General features: G+C 43.0%; 1 protein-coding gene and 1 non-coding gene across 2 annotated transcripts; both read left to right on the top strand.

Annotated features, from left to right (window-relative positions):
- The first annotated feature begins 5 nt into the window (after positions 1-5).
- On the top strand, positions 6-23,454 carry RPS11 (ribosomal protein S11). The gene is made up of 5 exons (XM_069606165.1): positions 6-107; positions 2,608-2,739; positions 21,859-21,934; positions 22,824-22,953; positions 23,286-23,454. The coding sequence occupies exons 1-5, from the start codon at positions 93-95 to the stop codon at positions 23,407-23,409; spliced, it is 477 nt and encodes a 158-aa protein (XP_069462266.1). The 5' UTR covers positions 6-92; the 3' UTR covers positions 23,410-23,454.
- LOC138461712 (small nucleolar RNA SNORD35) lies at positions 2,374-2,458 on the top strand. Its single transcript, XR_011264323.1, has one exon. It is a non-coding gene; the product is annotated as a small nucleolar RNA SNORD35 (small nucleolar RNA).
- Positions 23,455-23,762: the final 308 nt, after the last annotated feature.

The raw sequence follows: 23,762 nt of genomic DNA, 5'->3' as shown, positions 1-23,762 counted from the left end.
CATGCATTCCAACGTCATGTCCGCTCCTTGCAGCAGTGCTTTTTGGACCCCGTGGCCGACCGTGAGCCTCTTTTTTCCTCGCGCGGCGCAAGATGGCGGACATCCAGGTGAGAGCTCTGCGAGATCGAGAGAACCTCGGCTTTTGAGGGCATGTCAGTAGAGTGACACGCTCAAGGCTGCGTCAAAGAGACCCTCGACAACTCAGAGAAGTTGAGGGTTCAATTGCGCTCTACCGGAGAGTCTTTGGATAAGTCGCGGCAAGTCACTCGAACTCCGTGCCCGAACTGTGCAGGGCGGCTTCGGTAAACTGTGGACCATGTGGTGTACAATTGCAAGATGTCTGCAGTTTTCTGAGCGCCGTCCGCTCTCGTAAACTGAAGCCAAAATAATAGAAAAACAATATAAAAGACCGATCTTAACAATTGCGTTAACAAACGTACGACCATTTACACATGCGTGTATTGGTTAACACATCCACCGATAAGATCCCTCCGCTTTCAACTGTTTAAGTACATTTCCTTATTTATTTGTTCGTCATATAATAGATTTGGCAATAACCATATATAATGCCTATTCTTATTTTATTTGTTTAAACCGCGGGACAACTCTTAGCGTTCAGTGACGGAAATAACGCCCAGTCATGTTGTGTAACAAACATTTTAAGACATGGAAAAAGGTGGGTGCTCAATCTTAAATGGCCAGTCAATTGGACACCACCTCCCAACCTGGTTCAGGGTTACTTTGAACGTCACAGGTGTTGTTATCTGCGCAAACTACTTCGAATCTAGGGTGTCTCTACTGTGAGTAAAGCACATCAGGCTTGTTATGGTGTATGATTGTACAAGTCAAAACCACTGTATCTACAGTACGCTGACACTTAGGAGAAGCCATATTTCTTATTAACACAATTGTACAGTTCCATTACTGTTAGCCAACATTTCTTTTTCATATTTTAGTATTTCTCTTGGATCTATTAGTGGCAAATATTCTGTTACCTATTGTGCATCCTCAGCCTGAGTGACTACCTATATCAATGGGGTAGACCCCTCTGAAAAAAGGAGTGGTAAATGTTTTTGAATGGATATGGGTGAGTATTAGGAGTTAAAATTAAGTACACGATACTACATTAATACATTAACTATCGTTTTATACCCCGCACCGGTACCACCCAAGGGCAGTCTTCAAGCGGTACAATGAAAATATCCCGCATCGCGCTACTGTTGAAATATAGTAAACGGAATATTCGCCACAGCGCTATTGCTAGTGGTCATAAAATATCATTGGATTAGTCAGGCCTATGGATTTACAATACACATTTTTCTATTTTCGCCAGAGCGCAATGTATCGGATGCTATGCTAAAATATATTTAAAATCAACATGGCTGATTTTATAATGGTACATTGTTAGTAATTATTGTGGCTTTTCAGAAGTTTCAGTACACTGGAGACTAAAAGTGGTTCTGGTTGAGGGTTGGATCAAATTAAAAACGCGATTGTAGAACCCAGAGCAGAACCCACTTAATTCAATGGGTTATCTCCTGTAGTTTTGATCAACTCGTGATCAGGAGCCCTTATGTCTAGGTATACTTTGATGTAGATACTTTTTTATCACTGCTGACTTGTTGCATGGGCTTCGTACGAAAGAATGCCTCCCCCTTAAAACTAGTGATTTTAGCTTATAAAAATGCTAGAAAGCCCTTGTTATTTACTGGGTAACTTCGGCATTACAGATGCACAAGTAACAACGTGTTTCATAGTAAAACGTATGTGGATCCCTTTTCTTCCAAGCGAAAAGCATTGGCAAACAGTTTGCCGTGGGCACCACAAAAAATCAGGAAAGGTCTTTAATTATGTTTGCTCAGATTACTTACAGAAACCTTGCATTGCACAATAAGCACATTATAGTTTTGACCTCAGGACGCACCCAAGGAGGTAAGGCTGTCCAGTGCCAAATATCACTGCTTAATTTGGATGTTGGTAGACAATTTTTTAATGACTTGTTCCATATCCTCCTTCATAAGGGCCGATCATGGAATCGAATGCATTTCACAAACTCCTACCACCTTAATATCTACTCTGATGCCCATGCCGTAGCACACCAGATGGTGTATTAATCCGTAAAAGCCATCTTAGACTTTTGGCCACACTACATTGTTTTGGTCACAGCAAAAGTGTCAAAAAGGCAATATCATTAATATGAGCCATCTGGAAGATCTTAGTAATATACTACCTGTTAAAAATGTAATCCTTGCCTCTTACATTTTAGTCTGTCATGTCTCCTTAGTTTGATTATTTCCTTCAATTTTATTTTTGATGAATTGTAAGATGCAAACTAGTGCTAGACTTTTCCTTTTTAGCAATCAAAATTTGAGCCGCACATGATGCTTTCTCACGATGGTCTTCTGAGCTTTTCTGGAGTGTTGACGACCATGCCAAAAGGCTTTACTGATGCTGGCTTAAATTGATCCTGGTTAGCTGTTGAACCTAACTCACAAAGTGATGCTAGTTGGGGTACCAGTTAATTTATTTAAGCTATTAACGTGCACATGAGAGAGACCCATTTTATGTTGGTGCTTCAGTAGTTTGTGCTTTTCTTTTTGTATACAGACAGAAAGGGCTTACCAAAAGCAGCCAACAATCTTCCAGAACAAGAAGCGGGTGCTTCTTGGTGAAGGTGCAAAGGAGAAGCTACCTCGCTACTACAAGAACATCGGCTTGGGCTTCAAGACACCCAGAGAGGTAAAGCGCTCAGTGCAGAATGTATTCTGCATAGTGATCCTGCCAGATGCTGTACAATTGACTGTGGCCTCCAGGCAAAGTGGTGAATTCTCACAATGGTTTTAAGAGCTGTTTGGAAGCGGTCCTGTCGAGCTTTATTGATGGCTCGCGCATAATCGAGCACTCGTGCTGTACCTATTGGAAGTTGTGGTACTGTTGGACCAGAAGTGCACTTTAAGCCCTTGACAATACTTTGTACTGCAATATATATTATAAGTAAGGTCAGGTCTGCAAGTTGTGCTGATTCTAGGTGTATCTGTTTGCTACTGACCCCCCCCCCTTACTTTTGGTTATGAGGTGGTGATTTATTGCCACCTATAAGCCAATTGTATAGGAATACAGCTAGGGGTGGTGGCATGAGGGGCACAAAGCTTATAGGTGCTAAGTTACTTACCATGCCCATCCTATGAATATTTCCACCCACCTTCTGCCCCATACTGCCCAAAACACACCCTCCTGGGATCTCTTTGCGCTAGATTTATCATAACTTGTCAATCTTTGCACTCGCAGTGCCTGCCAGTGTTCAAGGCAGTCTGAGAGTTCATGGTTTAATTCAGAAGGCACACATTCGAGTGGCAAACTACTAGCCAGCCATAAGAAAGTTACTCGCCCCTCTTTTCTATACATAATACAGCACAACATTCTGTACTCGTCAAGACAAATATCTGTAGCTAGAGGCAAACGCGCATTTTACGCCCTGGTTTAATTGGAGCTGTAAGCACGCTATTGGTGTAATAAGCCTTAACCAGGTCCACCTTCAGCGACTTCATTTATAAGCTGTGTCTCACTGTCAAAGCCAAGTGTTTCTGCTTGTGTACAAGTATTAGCGGGGCATTTGCCAGGCACTACTATGATATGCCCAGCTACTTGCACCATTTTCCAACTGCTACCATCAATGGTCTTTTAGTATCATTACGCCATTGTCTGGCAAATATCTTTTCCATGTCTACACACAAGCCACAACTGTTGGCATTGCAAGTGCTTGCTTTGTTGCTGTTTTTGGTTTCCACGTACTAGTAATTTGAGGCTGACACTTCATCAATCAGCCCAGATGACAATGCAATACAGATCCTAAAGCAAGAGTTGGTGTATGTTGCGTGAAATATCTCGGGTGGAGGGGGGATAATCAAGACTGAGGTACAAGGAAACTAAGCACATCTTAGATGTATAGTTGGCAATATAATGGAGCCTATTTACACCTTAAATTAACTTGTGGGATGGTACAATATTGTCCTCCAATATTTGAACTATTTAATTCCGTATGACAGTGTCATTTTTCCCACACATTCTTTGCAAGTTGCATTCTACCAGACCTATTTCTATTTGCTCAGCATTATCTTTACTGTTAATCTGGATGATGTTGCCTATGTTTTTAATTTGTTTGCAGACCAAACTCATTTAGGATTCACTTTTAGCGTTGCTCCAAAGTAATGAACTGCACTTTTCAACTGTCCTGAACAAACAGCATTCCTAAGATCAATGCACTTAATACCAGGAGTGGTTTTAAGCGCAGTATCAGGATTTAAGCCTGTGTTGCGCTGCATTGTCTTGTTTCCAAAACAAACGTGTTGCCCCTGAGCTATCCTTCCTCCCCAAGTCGTCCTACTCCTGGATCTTTCGGCTACATTTGACTTGGTTGACCACAAGTTCCTGTTTAAACATCTCCCTGACACCGCCCACTTCTCCCAAGAAGCCACTGCTTGGATAACCTCCTTCCTGGAAGGCCGAGCGATGAGCCTTCTCCGACCATGCCTCAGCTGCTCCATCCCCCATGAGTGCGGAGTGCCACAAGGATCCTGTACCTCCCCCCCAACCCTATATAATCTATTCACCCTCGCACTGTTCAGCGACCTAGAAGAATTTGGCTTAGCCTTCACTAACTATGCCGACGACACACACATTCTTCTTCTCCTTACAGGGAACTATGAACAGCCCTCAACACACTCCAGAAGACACATGCATGCATCCAGGCCTGGATGGCAGCCAATGGTCTGTCTAAACTGGGGGGGGGGGGCGAAATCCTTAAAAACTAGACAAGTACAGTTCCTTCAGTATTGAGAATAGTTATCACAGCTTCCTCTGCAGTGAAAACCTTAGGGTATACCTTGATGCCACCTTATCAATGGACAGGCAAGTCAGCGCCATCTCTTTTTCAGCTGCACTTACAACTAAAATCGTAAAGGAAGTAAAACCTCACTTATCACCAACTGCCTGAACATTGCAGAGCCACTATCGGCGAAAAACTTTATTGCAACATCTTACTCTCGGGCACCTCCGTAAAAAAACATTAAATTGCAAATGGCACAAACAGCACCCTTAGAGCCGCCCTTAGCATCCCTAGGAGAGAACACACCTCACAGGTGAGAAAAGTTGCCCACTGGCTCCCAATTAAAGATGGAACGGGTGAAGTATGTGGATGGAATAGTGGAAACCAGTGGACGGAACATGTGAAGAGAAAGGATAACGTGGGGTAGAACGAATGAAAGGAGCAGTGCACAAAATGGTTGGGGTGCTTGGAAAGGGTGCAAGAATGGTTTGGAGGGCATTGAACGTTTGAAAGAGCATTGAACGGAACGGTTTTGAGTGCTTGAACGGTCGTAATGCATGGAACGGATGGAGTACATGGAACTATTGGAGTGAGCACGATCCAAAGCACCATATTCACATCTCCACCGTTACTCTATTCTTTACACCACCACTCAAATAGAACACAGCGATACTATGACACTATTCGGTATAGCTGTTCTCATACCATTATTTGCCTCATACTCCCCATCACCCTAACTAAACACTGCTGGTTACACACCCTCCAGCCAAGGCGTTTCTCCTCAGGCCTAACGCAGCCAAATCGGTCTGGATAACCTGCCAGAACGAACACCTGCTCTTGATCTCTCAACCGCCACACCTACCGCTAGGAAGCAGCTACACAAATGCCACACCAGCTGCACACTCTATTCCCTCTACTGACCTGAACTTCGGTTCCCGAGGGCGTTCAGCCTACCCGCGCCTTGAGACCATACCAATGGTACAAAAGGCGCTATATAAATGCAAAGTAACAACAACGCATAACATTCAAAGCACTCACGATCACTCACAAATGCATTGCCCGGACCGCCCCTACCTGAATGAAAGAATACACCATGCTCCGGCCCACAGACCAAGACGGGATCTTACTCCCACCTACTATCAGTTCCAGTATTCGACAAAGCCAAAGCGGGCGGCTCTAGTTTTGGAGTACTAGCTCCAAAAGCCTGGGACGCACCTCCACCCAGCCTATAAAGAATCCATCTATGCATTTAACCTGTACTACTGCCTATGTAAATGTATTATCGCCTATGTACATTGTCCTAAAACTGTATCACGGTAAATTAACCTGCACTAAGTGAATATGCTGTGACAACGGCACGATGCCTCCGGCCCGCTGGGCGCTTTATAAATTCAAATAAATAAGTCCAAAACATCAGGGGATTTAAAGTTTGCAGATCCATGATTAAGTGTTCACGGTAATTTCTCTGCAGAACAAACGCTGGGGTTTAACGATATAGATGGTAGAAACGTGGATGGTAGAAAAGCTCATTGGTGCTGAATCTCAGGCAAACTAGTATGACTTCTCCGCTTCGTTATGGGAATGTGACATTTTGTTCAACATTGAACAAATTTAGATCAGAAGATTTTAAGGAGCGCGTGGTTTGCTCATGAGATGATCGTATACTGCAGCTAATTCTACATTATCGATCGTCCTTGTTGAATTTCTCAGGAAAAATTTAATTACGACTTTTAATAGATTTTAACTTTCATGCCTAAAATAGGTGAACGTTAACTTCAATTTAGATGTTCAAATATGCATTCAAGTTTATGAATAAGTTGTAATTCCTTGTATTTTCTTATGTGATATTTTATGTATTTTAACTGTTCTTTGTGTATGATTTGAATTAACCAACACAATAAAGAGGCATAAACAATCTGAAAACGTGCGACTCTCTAAAACAGAACATTGCTTTTCAGTGAGTGAAAAGGGGGAGAAAAACGGAACAGTGGTTTAAATGCCAGTAGGAGAGAGGTTACCAAGAAGTGTAAACACCTGGACATGGCCTAGATTAGTACTCTTCCTTTTCTATTGCAGGAATTTTCTTTGCCTGTTATAGGGCAGTATAGTGGGACCTGCAGTGAGCATCATGCAGGCAATAACCCTCAGTCACACGATCTTATGTCAAAATGCCAGTCCTTCAGCATGCAACCTCTGAGATTGGACACTTAAAAATAATGCTCGAAACAAAGCTCGCGTTGAAGTTACTCGAACATGCACAAAATAGCTTTTTTAATACTTGTGTTCTATGGAATTTGTCTTCGAGGACATGCCCCCACCTGGATCAATGTTTAAAATGCATACTGCAGTGCATTGTGAAATATAACTCTTCTCGTTTTTTTATAGTCTGCAGTTTGTCAAAAAGTGGCCCACAAGGAGCATGACTTGGCTTTTTGTATTCCTCACTTGAACAGAGAAGTGGTAGTCTTGCAGGCTTCTGTATGGTTAATGAACTTTTCATTAAAGTTGAGACCTTAATGCGGTCACAATGTATGCATTGTAATGCAAATTACACTTTTTTTTCCCCAAACCAAATTGAGGTGTGGTGACTTTTCCTGCATAATCCCTTTGGACCAGTCCACACCAACCACTAATTGAGATTTAGGGTTTGGCCAAATGCAAAAACCAATTAACTTAACATAATGACAGAGGGCAGAGATAGCCTGATCATGGAAACTAATCACTGAAAGGAGGACAAGCGTGTCTAAAACGCCCAAGACTCGCAATAGGAGTGGGCATCTCAACGAACTGCAAGTCTACTAACCAACCCCACAAACTTCTAAAATCCCCACCACTCCTCACACTCTTAAACCGCAGCAACGCGCACGCCAACACACTGCAACAATTACAATACACGGACCCTCACACAACGGCCTCTCACCGGATACCACACCAAAAAGCTCAGCGAACGGCGTTAACCGAACTGAAGCTGCCAACAGTGCATCACATCTCCACTGCTGCTCCAAACTTTTTCCTAACGTGCACTAACCTACCTTGCCCCAACACCCCCTTTTTCTTACAGATCCGCCAGGGGACCACTCCAGTGGTGATAGTGCACGGTACAAATATCCTTTAACATAAGTGAGGTGAAGTATTATGCTTGCTACTTTCTGATAGTGTTTCAAAAAATTAAACTCGAATGCTCTAACTCCTCCCACGTGACTTCACCCTCCAATCCTGTCTTGTAGGGAGACCCCTCAATCCTGCCCAAAGCGCTGCCTGCAACATCTGTTCCTTTTCTGCAGGCAACCAGTGCGAGCCAATGGATCTGCTTGCGGCGGCTGAGCCAGAAGATGTCTCTTAAATGGCCTGCTTACCAATTCAATATACTTAAAGGGAACCTTCTTAGGGTTGTGGGTTATTCAGGCAGCTGCTGGGCAGTGGATTATTCAGGTGGCTGCTTCTAATGCTTGTGCCAGATAGGTAGTGATTCAGGTTGCTTAGGCCTGCCCAGTCTTACTGGCTGTATTTAAATGTTTGAGGTGCCTCAGAGTGGCTGTAAGGCTGTGTTTTTCAATCTGCATGCTGCTGAGTACCCCGGTGCCTCGCAGGCTGTCCTATGAATGTTTGATATGCCACTCGTGATACGGGTATGGAACTTGTAATCTGGTGCCGTTGCCGGCCTACTCTGCTCCGCAAAGTCTGCGCTGTCAAGTGTGTGGTCGCACTCCCAAGTGGGGAGCCAATTTGACGCGCCACAACTGATCACGTCTAATGATGCTGCTTGTGTCGCACTAACTAGAGCGTGTTTAATATGTAATTTGAAGGAAAAGTAGGAACACTTATTTGTCCTGCTGCTCTAGCAGCAAAGAGGAACAAAATGGAGTGTGGCAGGCATTTCCGTGGGGAAGCATGTCCGAATTGGAGCGCCAAGCCATGTTTGGAGTTGGAGCATTCGAATGTAACGTTTTGAAAGACTATCCTTCAGAAAGTAAGTACTTTGTTGGTGTTTTTAAACGAGTTGGTTTTGCTGCTCGAGTGGTAAATGGAGAGCAAACATAATACGAGCCTGTGTTTTGTTACAGAATCCATTTTAAAAGTCTTCTAGTTAACATTTATTCTGGTCTGCCCAGTCATTGAATTGTGAAAGCAAAGATGTAGCAAGTTTCCGTTGACATTTTTCACAAACCTGCAATATTTACAAAGCTCTAAGTCCCATTAGCCATGTGACGAGAGTGCCTCAAGTGTTACTAAATTTCATTTAGTGGATGCCTTTGACGTCCACTTAGTAATACTTGTATTGATGTTTCAATGCTAAAAGGCAATCTGAAATGTATGAATTACACTAACCTATATAAATCTTTTTTGCACTTCAGTGTCTACAACTAATTCTCACATTAAGTTTCTCACATCTGCTAATATTGTGCTATTTGCAAACTCCCCATATCACAATCCAAAGTATGAACCATAAAGATCAGTATCAATACATAAATGTCCATATCACATTGGATACATGTGGCCCATAGAATTCACTGAGCATTGCTTTCAAAGTGAGTATGGTTATCATTCTGACCGTGTTCACAAAATGCAATCTATGAATGTGATTAGTTTAAAACAATGGTGTCTGAGTTATAGGGGACATCCCACTTAACGGTTTGGAGACTCATGAGTTAAGCACTTCCTGAGTCTGATCCTCTTGTTGGACATCTCAACATGGGCGGCTTGCATGGACTTGGCCACCCCTTATGTCCTCACCAAACGGGAAACCCAATGAAAAGGATGACAAATCTAGGACGACAATGATCTAGAACCGAATAAAGAAACTTGCTACAACAAGAGAGACCACACAAAGGCTAATGGGACACAAGCGACACGCAAGGGGACACAATCCAGCATTCCTAGCCAACTCCCAGCGAACCATCATCACCCACTCGATAATTGCTACTATAGATCATGCTTGTATAAAGTTGGGTGAACGTTGGCACTTGCCACACTAAGCTGTGGATATTGGCAAGGGCATGGACCGAAGAGTTGCGAATGAAGACAGGCTCCTCATAATTGCAAGCGTTGGCATTGCCACACTCCAAAGGGGGTATGACCAGTAACATGAATGACCAACCGAATAAGATAATGCCGAGCAGCCTCAAAACATGGAGGGAGTAAACCCGAGCTTACCGATTCTGCCCTCCTAGATTGGGAATGCTTTCTGGGCTAGACTGCAAGGGGCGCACAAACGCCTACCCGCCATGCACACAAACGGGGGCCACTTGGGCAAGGTTATGCATATTAACAGATGCCATATGGGAAAGGGAGAGCTTGAATGTCAGTTTCTGATCTGGACGTATACATGAAGACTCCACACACCCCACCTAATTAGAAATGCCGAAATATAGCGCCTTACTTTAAGACAGCAGTGCCAATTAACCAACCCACTAACAACTTCACCCTCTTCATACACCTCAAACTCTAACCAACCACAAACCTACATGAAGACCATCTGCACAAACTTCACTGCACTGCAACAACAAAGCACACACAGACCCTCACAACAGCATACAACTTCTTTCGACATAACACCCCAAGCACAGCCAACGTAATTCCGGGCTGAGGACGCCAACGGCACATCACTGCTCTCTTGCACTTCTCCAGCTCATCCCCACTAACACCCCCTCCACCCCACCTCTTCTTTTTTTCAGAGCCGCCGGGGGACCTCTCCCGGTGGTGGTGCGCTGTAGAAATATCCTTTAACATTATCATACTGGCCAGTATTCACGCATGCATACTAGCACCTCCTCTAATTTATACCCATTTCCAGTCTCTGATTCTGTCACTCCCCCCCCGAGGGCGTTCAACCTACAGTGCCTTGTGACCATTCTAATGGTGAAAGACGCTATACAAATGAGGCACTATACAAATTATTCATTACATTACTCGGCAATAGAGGGTCTGCTGCTTTATACTGCGTCAAACGCTTGTACTAGTTGTAATTTACAGAACTTGAAGGGACTCTTTGATCCTCCTTCCAACATATAGAAGGTGCTGGGGTCCTAAGCATTTTTCTCTCCTTTATAATTTTGGTTGTTTGACGCTTTTTGTATTGGGATAGAGCTAGGACATAACGTGTGAGGAGGAACATACAGCTTTGTGAGTTGTTCATTTGACTGCCCGTGGACATGCATGTTTTCATTTGGCCATTCCTGTCTGCTACCTGCTCCACCTCACCCAAAAACAAATGATACTGAGATATCTTTGGGCTAGCTCTATCAAGCAGGATTGTTCTAAGCATAGCGCTCTTTCCCCATTTGTATGACCTCAATGTGCTTTGTGGTAGGAACGCCCTTTGTGACAGTCGTTGTGCTGGAGGTTCTAACAGTTATTAGGTGATGCGTGCGTGCAGACATTATTGCCGTTCTAGGACTTGGCTGGCTAGGCTCGACTAAGCAGCCCATAAAGTCAGGCAAGTGGCTGGGCGCTGTTGGTGGTTGGTGACAGAGTGCTAATGTTTTAAAGTCGATGTGTGGTCGGCTATACTGCATTTCTTTCGTTGGTAGTTGCTGTAAGCTAGTGGCAGGGTTGTTGAGGTACGTTGGGTGTTTCAGTGTGGAAGGCTATATGCGCTGTTAGACCGGATGAGCATAGCCATAGCAGCATTCTACGGTGCATGGATGCTTGGCCGTGGCTGCAGTCTGTCCATAGATGTGATGTATCGTATACGTACTGTGGGCTTTAATGTTCAGCTGTGATCTTTTTGCATTGCGGGCGGCATGGTCTCATTATTTGTGTTCTCTGGTGCGGGAGTCTGAGCGGTGAGGGCGAGTGATTATTGCAGTGTGGGTTACACGGCAAGGAGTGCGCTCTGCATAATGCAGTTTTGATATTAATGAAAGATTGTGATACAGTGACATGGGGGATTACCTATTTTGCACTGAAACAGGGCATTCTACATGGATTAGCATGTCCATGTGAAGTACCGCTATCCAGTTGCAAAAACACTAAGAAATGGATTGCTGTTGTCTATCAATGGTATAAATATAGACTATTGTAAATTAGCATGACTAACATTGGAAAGATACTTTACCCTTTGCATATTACAGAATATTATATTCTTCAGGTGGGATTTAACCGTTAATATTTGTGCAACCTAGCCGTACAACTACAGACAGTTGTCAGAAACACAACCAGTAATTGGTAAGACCTATTCTTCATACAGGAAAGTAATGTAATGAGAGCACTCTCAGAAAATGTTCAAAATTTACTAACACAAAATGCTCGTTTTCCCCTTGTGTGTTTTTTCAAATATCCTAAATATCCACCCTTATCGCCCCCTTTATTCTCTGACTATTAATAATTTGGGTTATTTTGGAATTGTTGTAGTCATGAATGACAATTACTATGTTTTAATTTGGTTCAGCCTTTAATGTTAAACAACTGATAATAGCCCTGATTGAAAAAGGCTTAACATTTGCCGAAACACGTCTCATAATGGGCTACTAATACGTATCAAACATCTACTCTGAGAATAATTGCATCAGATTTCTTATTTACTGTGGCGCTGCTAAACATGTGAATAAGGTGTTCCCTTATCATTCATGGAAAACTACATGGTTTGCCGGGTTGCTGTGATGAAAGTGCTATTGTGCGGATGTCCAGGGATGAGTGGCTAAAAATTGGCCCACACAAGCAGTGATCCCTGTCACAAAGGTGAAATGCACACCGCCTTAAGGGTATGGCACCTTCGCCTTGTGGGATAGCATATCTTCAGGAAAGCTGTAAACTGCTAGTATCACCCCCAAAAAACGTTAGTACAAAAGCATACTTGGACATGGTTCTACTAACAGACTTTTGATCAAACTAACTTATCAGAAAATACTAGGAAACGCACCCCTGCTACAAAATACAGAAAATACACTAAATGAGAAGGTGGATTCAGGCACAAGATTGGCACAATGATACTGTTCAAAATGATATGATTTGAAGAAAAGTAGAGGGTGGGGGGCTTTAAGTGACTATGGTTCCAGAAATCGACGTCACAGCCTCTTCACCATACTTGGGCTTCACTATGTTGAGCCAGGCTTTTATGCGCCTTGGGGTTGTCTGGGTGCTTTCATGTTGAGCACAAAGTGGAAGGCCTTGAACAGCAGTCATCTGCTCTGTTCTGTGGGGATGATTAGGGGACATGGCTTTACTCTACCTTCGATGCCTTCTGCATTCGCCTCTGGCAGATTATCCCAGCATGGTCTGCACTCACTTGCAACACAGGTTATGTTCTTCCTGGGTTCCAAGAGGAATCGTAGAATGTAAGGTGCCACTCCGTCTGAAGGCAAAATGTCACAGGAGGATTGGTCCAAAGCAAGCTTGCTGTAAGTGGTGCAATCACTATTGTAACAATTGACATTTGCCTTATGCGAACACTCAAGTTGCTGATGGGACAGGATAGGGTAGAGACTCCCAACAGAAAAGATGGTGGTGAGAGGCTGGCGTTCTAATATCAGTACTGCCTCAAGCACTTTTCCCAGAAGAGCCACTGGGGGGAGGGAGGTGCCCCTTCTTCTGGAGGATCAAAAAGGCAACTTCCTGGGTGTTTCACAAGAACTCTGGAGGCAATCAGCCTAGACTCCATACTAATCGGCCCAGTCTCAGTTGGTACTGGTTTGATATCAGATTGCTGTAGCATTCATACTTGGGTGCTCATCAATCACCATGCCTCCACCGTTGCATGACTTGTGTTTAGAGATTTACCTTCCACCAGACTAATTCAGACTGTTCTAATTTAGGCCAGAGGTGGAGAAAAAAATGACTACCTCTTGTCTGGTGACTTGGTGTTCCAGTAGCTGTTGGGGACGCACAGTTGACAGTTGCACCTGCTCAGCGCCACGACGGGGTTGGTGCTTTTGTGAGCAACTGGTTACAGCAAGGCACCTCGTGGTATTTGGCTTGGAGCATATTTAAAGGGGGTCTGCTTAGCAGAGCACCTTTCATTAACAATGTCCTACTTCGTTAATGTTAAAAAATTAGGCGCTTGGGCTGTCCTACCCTCAACACATAGCACTGTCACAGTAGTCGGTGGCACTCTGGTTCTATGTTAGGTTATATATTGCTATGGTACAGTCTTGCGTAATTGTCGACTAAAAGTCCAATGCTATGATGCATTATTATCCTGGGTACAGGCTACCTCCGGTGGGGACGTGGTGCCTTGTGTCGCCCACTTGAATATCGCCGGCTGTGCTCGCCCTCTTGGATCTGCTGCAACTGAAGTCTTAGGCTGCAAGCGTGCTTTAGCTTATGTAGACTACTCCTGTCTCTAGCGTGCATGCCCTTGAAGAGTTCACTTATGCCGTGGTCGCAATGCTCCTGTAGGAAATCTAGTTGCCATTGGCAAGAATATTTGCTGCACTTAAATTTTATTTTTCATTTGGGAGCTTTTGATCATTGCAAGATCACTTAAGCGCTTTGTCCCTGATATGCTTGCTTGTTGGCTCACCCATAACCCAGGAGCCCTCTGTTACTCCGTTTGGGGGTCTGGTGTTCTGGTATCTGCAGACTTTACATTAAAGTACGTCACCGCTCCACTGTTTTTGCCCTTCTCTAGTAGGGGGTGGGACTTCAACCTTTACATTAGCAAGAGCTCCTTGTAGTTGAGTGCCATCAGTGGGTGGAGATCATGAGCATGGGAATCTGTACCATGGCTTTTATTTGCTTTTTTCGCTGTTTATACAGAAAAGGACCATCCCTATGCAATCACTGTTCATCAAAAACGTACTTTTTTATATTTAATATTGGTAGCTTTTATAAATTGTCTCAGATATCAAAATGTAGGAATCTGATCGGTATATTGGGTGTAAAGGTTGACCCTGCATGCTATCAGTGCTGAGCATCTGGTGGGTAGCTTGCAGCAACAGTTTAGGTTGCATGTGCAAAATCTTCTAGATTTTCAATCGCTGTTTGTTACTGTTTAAATATCAATTAGGAAGTAACACTTTGTCAAAAAATAAAGCCACTGCCCATCTCAATTCATGCAAATAGTAACATTGTGTGGCATGCTCTTTTGCCATGTCTCAGAATTCAGCCAAGGAAAAGTAGGTCATCATTGTTAAATACCCTCAAGTTCTTATGTTAAAACAATGGGCAATAATGAAAACGATCATGGTGTAAAATGTGATCAATTTATCCTCCTTTACAAGTTATGTCTTTGCAAAAAATATGTAAATCGCATTGCTATAGTGTTGAGGACTCAAAACGTGCACAAATCACGTATCCTGGGTGGCGACCTGCTGCCTACTATGATGGAGGCAGTATCGCTAAGAGGGGGTAAAAACGAAACCGCAAACAGGAGCCGTGTCTCTCCCTGCAGAACTCCTGCATTCCGAGCATGAACAATGGGGCATACCTGCTTGTACATGGTTCTCGCCAGCATGGTGCAGTACTTTGGGTGGCGCACGGAACTTTGGCAGAAATTGGGAAGGAAATTAACGTTGGATCTGCTAATGTCAGTCCTCTTCTAACAGTTTAAAGAGATGAAATAGCAGTTTGTGTCTTTGTAATAAACCTGTAACTATTTTTTGTGGGTGTACCAAGCTTGCTAAACAAACGCGACAGTGTGTGTTTGTAGGTAATCTGTTCATGGGCTCGCCCAGTGGGTATATTTACAGACTATGCCCTACTTTCCAAACTTGCCAAAGGGCAAATTTGCATTTCTGGCATAGTTACCTATACAGGGGGAGGTCTTTCTTCTGGGCACGCCTTGATCTCGTGTGGACTATGCTGGTTTGGGAAGGTTGCAGGCCCCTGACCTATACTATGTCTGGCAAGGAATGTACAGGCTGCCCGTCGGCAGTCCTGTTGGACGAAGGTGATGCATTGTTTTTCCTATTGTGTGCCTTTCAAGGAATTTGTCCCCAAGGGGATGGTTTTTCCTTCTGTTTGCCATCTTCCTGCCTTACTGGATTGGCCCATACCTCTCATTTTGCAATCCGGAGAACAATGTTTTTAACAAGTGCAACCTACCTGTCTTTAGAATTGTTACGTTGTCTGGCTAGTGCCGTGTGTGAATTGTGGCGGTAGTTGTAGTTATCTTCTATTAAACTTGCGTTCTCATGTAGGATGTGAATGCGTAATGTATTTCTCTTTGCTTTTTGTTTGCCGTTGGTTAAAACACGTCTTCTCCTCGACCAGTAGGATATTTTACAAAGATTTGAATTTGGACATGTACATTTATGCATCATTCATGGGACCCCTCAGTTTAGGTCCTGTTGGGCTGGTGGTTTAGAGTATGAAGGCTTTTTTTCCCCCCTTGCTTTGTCAAATTGGAAGGCAGTATATAAAGTTGGCATGGCCTTTAAGTAAGGCTTCCGGTTGTATGGTATGTTTCTGCCATTTATGATTTTTTTTGTTGCCTTTTTTATATTTTTTTCATATATAAAGATAATTCGCAACCAGTATTTTTCTGCTTTTTATTCTAACAATGCATTTATAAAAGCACACATGCAGCCATATAGGAAAGAAATCCTAGCTCCTTTTTATCCATAACAAACTTTTGCTCCTGTGACTGCTGCTGTCTTAAGATATATGCTGCCAGCAACTTTAAAGCACTAATTCTATTTTATACAACCTTTACCCTCCATACTGCCGATCTGCAATGTGATTGGTCTGCGATGGATGAGTGACATCACTGACCCTTATTTTTTCAATTTATTTGAATAAATACAGAAAGCAGATTGACCTCAGTCTGTATTTGTGTAAAAACAGAAAACCGGAAGCCTTCTTTTTGTCTTGAAAAGCCTAGTGCTTGGACACATAAACTGCGTGCGTACTTAAACTCTGCAGTCATGACTGGTCTCCTTGGCTTATGAAATTGCATTTAATTGAAAACCACGTCTGTGCAGGCTTTCTTAAAGTGTGTAGTTTTCTAGCATGTCCCAATGCTTCCCTTCATTATTTCAGCATAATCTGTTAACAGATCTCACGTTGAGAGGTATACATTTAAGTGAAAAAAAGGTGGAAGTAATGTAAATCGGATGCACGTGAATGAAGAGTGAAATTGCGAATCCGAAAATATCGAATTCCAAAATCGCGCTGCGTAGTGCATAGATCACATTACCAGGCATCCTCCTACCTTACCTTTTTTCGTCAGCACACTAGTGTCTGCCGCTGACTACCCTCTCCCCCTGCAGCATCAGTTCCCACCCACTAATGTGGGTCGGTGCTGGTGCCGCAGGGCCCTTTTTTAAAGGTTTTCTTTTTTTTTTTTTAACTTGTCCCTCGCTTCCGAAATAATTTAAGCGGGTGCACCCCGAAGCCCATAATGCTGCACAAGGGAAGCGGGGGACACCCCAGCAGCTCCCGCTCCCCATGTTCGGCATTATGGTATTCAAATTCACTAAAAGTGCCCCAGCTGAAAGCGCAGTAAACGCACATTCAGCATTTTAAATATTTTTGGGCAATACCATGTACTGCTATTAGATTCCGCCTTAATGGCGGAAGGCACCCTCCCACCCCCGTATGATCACGAATTTACGAGCAGTATGGCACCAAGATTATGTTCTGGTTACTTTGTGCTGACTGCTACCACACAGGCTCTTGGGAGCGATATTTGAAGCCCCTTGGTCCTGAATCACTACACCGCATGAAATTGTATGTTAAGGAATGCATGTCTTTATCAATGATGGCAATGGCCCTACTCCCAATTAAGAAATGGCCTAAACAATTACTGGTGAGTTTTATTTTTAAGAAAAACCTTCACTGGACTCTTAAGGCAAGATTTCAATTGATAAAACGGGTTGTAAACAGTCGAACATACCAATGATGAGAACAAAAAGTATTCCACTGCCTCAACTCGAGTTTTCAGCCTTCTGTCCCAATCTTGAACTGTTATAAAGTTGGTTGCAAGCTACTACCCAGCCACAAAGTCACTCGTCCCCTCAATTCTAAACATACACACCACACCATTATGTACTTACCAAGAGTTAATTATCACTAGAAAATGGCTAGTAGCGAGTGAAAATGTGCATCCTGTTAACAGATAAAAAATACTTGCCCAGTGCATGTCACAGGTATGTGTGTGTATGTGTGTGTGTGTGTGTGTATATATATATATATATATATATATATATATATATATATATATATATATATATATATAATATTTAGATAGACTGGAGGGTCAAACGTACATAACATTGCCTGCCCCAAGCAACCTTAGTCCTCCAGCTTGGCTGTTTTTTAATGTGTACTGTCCTCAATGCATGGTTTCCCTCATGATTGCACAACTTCAAATTCTGTTTTGGGTTGCTGTGCTCCCGGCACCAAGGAGGGAAGGAGTATTTCTATGGCATGAGGCACATAGTAAAACATCGATGTTTCCACCCAAGCCCAGAGTAGCTGATTATCAGACATATCCTACCCTAAAAGCGAAAGCCGTGATTTTCTTTCAAAAATTGTCCCAGTGTTAAGTCTCATTGAGCAGGACCAGCAAGTGTCAAGGGATGGTCTAATATCGGGGATCCATTAATAGCGCAACAGTATCCCTAAGATTGAGCAGGGGCTTCCCCTGAAGAACCAGGAGCAAATGCATGGCATGGTGCAAATGTAACTTTTACATGAAGTGAAAACATTAATTGACATCATACATTGTTTTGAACGAATACTTTCCCACATACTGAAATGTAATGCTACATTGGTATGTTTTTATGGCACCTCTAATATTGTCAATGTTAAAGGACATTTGTACCGCGCACTATCGCCACCGGTGTGGTCCCCAGGCGCTCTGGAAAAGGAGGGGAGGTTGAGTTGGTGGGAGGAAGCGGGAAAGTGCAACAGAGTGATGTGCTGTTGGCGGCCTCAGCCTGGTGGATCCGTTGGCTGGGCCTGGGGTGTTTGCGGCCGATAATCGTTGTGTACTGTTGTGCGAGTATGTCCTTTTTTGATTTGTTGTTGCAATGTAGTGAAGTTTGTGCGGTTTGCTGTCCTGTAGGTTTTGGTTGTGTTGGTTCAGGAATTTGAGAGGTGTATGTTGAGGTGAAATTGTTAGTGGAGTTGGTTAGTTGGCATCTCAATCCTGAGTTGAGGCGCTGGGCTTGTGTAGTCTCCCCGATGCGCCTGTCCTGATCTGGGTCTCTCTGACATTCAAGGTTCCTTACTCCTCTGGTCCCCACCTCTATCGGGATCTCTCATAGCACCACCTGTACTCCCTTCATACTCCTGTGGCCAGTGCACCTGCCAATGTCAACAAGTAAGGCAGTGTGCTAATTGCCAATATCTCGGGAATTCCACACCACTGTGGTACCTGGTGATAACTAAGGGGCGGGTGGAGTAGTCGACTCTCCCCTTCGTGTTGCATGTCTTTTCCGGTTTAGTCCTCCTTTTCTCCGTTTCGGTTTTCAGTTTGTCAGTGGTGTTGAAGAGCCAGGTTTTTAGTGATTTCCTGAATTGCAGGTGAAGTATAATTTGATGTGCCTTCTAGATGTCCATAGTTGTAGAATTTCTGCCGAAATTCAGGTCCTCCAGTAAAATTCCCTGTTTGTCAGATTGCCCTACAGTATAGCATTGCATTTTAAAAAAACATTTTAATACCCAAGATGGGTGTAAAATGACACTCGGGGTCCGATTTCTCAAGTACTGAAAAGATTTTCGAAAGCGTTAACCTTTTTAAGACCTATTCGGAAGGTGGTGCATTCTTCCGAAGTTGGTAGGAATGCGCTTGAAATACATGTGGTAGTTGCTAGGATGGGCTGGAAACAACCTAGCAACCGTCACATTCAGTATCTGCCACTTTAGAATGGTATTCTTGTGGCACTCCTTCGCTCACATATACGGTACCATTTTGGTGCTGTTATGGAGAAGTGCCACAAGACGCCTTGTTTGGTGTATTCAAATACACCTGTGTGGTGTATATGAACACTTTCCTCTACACCAAATGAAGCTGCTTACTTTGGTGTATAGGAAAGTTTTCATATACAACGGTTTTCTCGGCAGCGTTTTTGTAAAATAACGAATATGTTGAACAAAAATGCTGCAGAGTTTTCATGATTGTGTCCGTTATGCAAAAACAGGTGCAATCCTGAGGGTGCACTACGAGGACGCCCAGGCCCACTTGCAAATAGTGGTGGAGCCTGGCCATCCTGATTTGGCGCAGGGAATCGTGCTCTGGCACGTTCACTGCGCCAAGTAAGAATCAAGCCCTCAGATGGGAGGTGGCCTAGGTCAAGTGGTGCTCGAAAGACGAGGACTGCAAACCATTGGCTTCTACACACCTCCACCTGACCAATCTGTTACCTTGTTCTGGAGGCTTAATCCAGTATTTCATTGCATCTGTAGCAAGAAGGACTTGTTTCTTACTAATGGGAACGCCAAATACTCATGTCGAGGATATGTGCACCAAATTTCTGCTCCCCCACAGAAGGAGCGAAAAGCATTTTCCCCCTTAAAAGGGATGTGGCAGTGTGTTAAACATATGGCGAACACATTGCATTTTAATCGATTTTTGCATCCGAGGACTCAAGTGGTACCATCTCATCCTACCCTCTTTCGGTAAAACGTTACATTGCCAGGTATTTTTTTGCCTGACCATTTTGGCCGAAAAAGCAAATTGAAAAATGTATCGGGTAGGGGAGATATTGGGGACTAGATAATGGTGCATTTATTTTTTTCCAGCCAAACCTTTGCAGGAAAAATGTACCTGCTGATGTAAGAACATGGAACCCCTCATTCACCCCTTCTGTCAGCTTCCCAACATGATCAGCCTGGCTACATTCTCTTGTAAGAAATATTTTACTCTGCTCTGACCATTTCAGCCTGCACCCTACGAAGTGGTCTTAAAGCCTGATAGCAAGGGGCCTAAACATTGCTGTGAATGGTCTGCAGAAGTCACGCCTTGGTCTGCACGCTTCTTTTTAGGCAACCACTTGTTTTCTGAGCGTTGACTTTTTGGAGGCCAGCAGTTGAATAATTGATGCGTGCCATCCCTCTGCATAGTAACAAAACGCCCCCTCCAAAATCATGCTTTAGAACTGCACATTCCAATAGGTGGAAACTTACCCTGACACGTGCCTTTTCAGTTTCGCGAACTAGCATGAGCGTGACCACTCTTTAAACATACCATTCCAACACCTATAAATCCCTACTGGATTGATGGATCACATTACAAATTGTGTTCAAATGCAAATACATTTTCTCGTGTTAGATGAGGTGCATTTCTAATATTCCTTGTTGCGGTAGAGGTTAGGCTGGTATAGGTGGCACGCACCATATTCTCTAGGCATATATTTTGGGAAAGCATGCACAACAGAGGGGCGATAACGTAAAAAGTTATCAATTTATTTGCTGTATATACTTCTGTTTTATTTACTTGAGAATCTAGTCCTCTGTTGGGCCCTCTCTAGCTTTCAACATGTTACAGGGATTCTTGAATTCACTGCACTTCTAAAGAGCCATCATATAGATGCAGGGTGCAAAAGCTACCTGCAAGGCATACAAAGTTACTCAACCCACCCCCTCCCTCCCCTCAATTCTCCGCATGCACAGTCAAGCATTTCTTACTAGCCAAGGTTATCGGTAGCCAAGGGCTAGTAAAGAGTGCACATTTTACTGTACAGCCTGTTGGCTGCACATTTACTTTTAGATTATCCACAGGGAGTGGCAGAGAATCGCAAATGGGCCTCTTGTAAGGGGAATAATTGGCACCCATTTCTTCAAAAGCACCAGTAGGTGTTAATGAAATCAAATGTTTTAGTAGTTTTTGCGGTTTAACGTTTTGATGTGCCCGATTTGCATTTAATTTATGCATTTATTTAGAAGAATTTATCGTTTTCACTAAATGTGTTACATTTTTCAAAATGGAGCCATAAAAACTGACTACTCCCTTCTGCAGGCTGTCAGAATTGTTCCTTCCATTGATTTATGTGGTCTTTCTGGTATATAGGACTTGGTGAATACCATTTCAGCTTACTGTATACGCCTCTAATGCAATTTGGTCTACTTCATTCTCCTTTCAGCTGTTCAGCCTCATGATACGTTATTCTGGATTCAAAAGTAAACACTGAACACCATTTTCTTTTTAGGCTATTGACGGCACGTACATTGATAAGAAGTGTCCCTTCACCGGTAATGTCTCCATTCGTGGACGTATCCTTTCAGGTATGTACCGAGGAACTTATTAAAAGCCAAATTGTCTTACCAAGCTCAAGGTTTTATGGGGTCTAGTAAACGGCTCTACAGATAAGGGGTGAACCGACCAGTTTTACTCCCTAAATTAAAAAAATATATATAAAAAAAATAGGCACATACTCAGATGGCAAGTAATGCTCCCCACAAAAAATACAAAGACATTCAGAATCTTGTGCCCCTATTTTCACCCTCGCAGCTCCATGGATATGTTTGGAGAAGTAGTACGTGTAGTAACACAGGAAGAAACTACTATAATAACTGCCCTATTGAAAGAAGTAAACCGGTATTTTTTCATGAATTTTAATAACTAGGTGCAAATGAATATTTATTACAATAAAATTTCTTTCAGTTAACGTATTTAATTATAAAATGCTAATTGGGAACTGGACTTATATTTTTACTCTAAAAATTTTACTCCCAACTGTAAAAAAAAAAAATGGATAGTAAAATACTTCTAAATATTATTTGGAGCACTGCTAGTAAGGATGCATTGGCTAACCCTCAGTGAAATTCCGTAGTTGCCGCTCTTGTGGGTTGCTGCATACATTTCTAAAAGGCCAGGAACCTTACTTTACGTTATTCCCTATCCTATCATTTTTACAAAGGCCAACTGTTTTGTGTAGACTTCATTTCCAGGGTAAAATCTTTTAAATAAGGGCTCCAGTGTCTCGGTTGTTCTCTCAAATAATCATTTTAGTTAGATCTTTCTGGTTGTATGGTGTTGTCTTCCCTTATAGTGCTGCCCTAATTTTCATTGGTGACCGATGAGTATATGTATTTAATGTTGGTTAAGACGCTTTGAAGGCAATACAGTTGAGACTACCATAAAACCATAGACCCAGCTGTGTATCTTTCCTAGGTGTGGTAACCAAGATGAAGATGCAGCGCACAATTGTCATCCGCCGGGATTACCTACATTACATTCGAAAGTACAACCGATTTGAGAAACGTCACAAGAACATGTCTGTGCATCTCTCCCCAGCGTTCAGGTATGTAGTCAAGCCTTAAGTGCATATGGCTCTATCTGCTTCAGTGGACCACATTAAAAGTATTAAAGTTGTGGTAAGTATTAAGTTGATACTGCATAGCATCAATGCTTTGAGACCAAGAGTACGGTCAAATCAAGTACTGGATACTCCATCCAGCTAGTTTAGACTGTTTCTTTTGGTTTTTTTTGCGCAAACAAGGTGACTTTGGATTAGTGTTGGGGAATGCGCGGGGATGTTGCTGTCCAGAGGTCATATTGATTGTTTTCTTTCATGTGCCACCCAATGCCCCATTATTTTCACATTCAAACAATTGTTTAATTTTTACATTTCAGAGATGTGCAAGTGGGAGACATTGTGACCGTGGGAGAGTGTCGCCCCCTCAGCAAGACTGTCCGCTTTAATGTCCTGAAAGTGACCAAAGCTGCTGGCACAAAGAAACAGTTCCAGAAGTTTTAAATCTGAATTCATTATTGCAGGACCAGTAAAACAATTTGAAAAACACCATATGTCTTGTGTTTTTCTGAAAGTGTTGCCCAAACAGTGAAAGGGTGCTCTCAACTGGTGTTTGTGTCTGGTGCCATTGCTCCTTCACTTTGAATTAACTGCCTTCTGAGACGTTTCCCATTTCTATGAATGTTAGCCCTTGCTTGTGTAAGGGGCAACAGTTGAAGCCACTGGGTGTGGTTTTTCGTACATTTGTTGCTAGTTCGTGCATTGCTTAACCAGCTATGGGCTTACTGCAGTGTGTTGCCACAGCTGCTGTCCTAACCATATCAAGCAGGGGTTGAACTATTGAGCAACGTATTAAG

Source organism: Ambystoma mexicanum, chromosome 1p (genome assembly GCF_040938575.1).
Source record: "Ambystoma mexicanum isolate Mex_15411 chromosome 1p, UKY_AmexF1_1, whole genome shotgun sequence".
NCBI classification, from domain to species: Eukaryota; Metazoa; Chordata; class Amphibia; order Caudata; family Ambystomatidae; genus Ambystoma; species Ambystoma mexicanum.
Note: the sequence above shows the minus strand (reverse complement) of the source record. Positions and strands in the feature narration are given on the sequence as shown.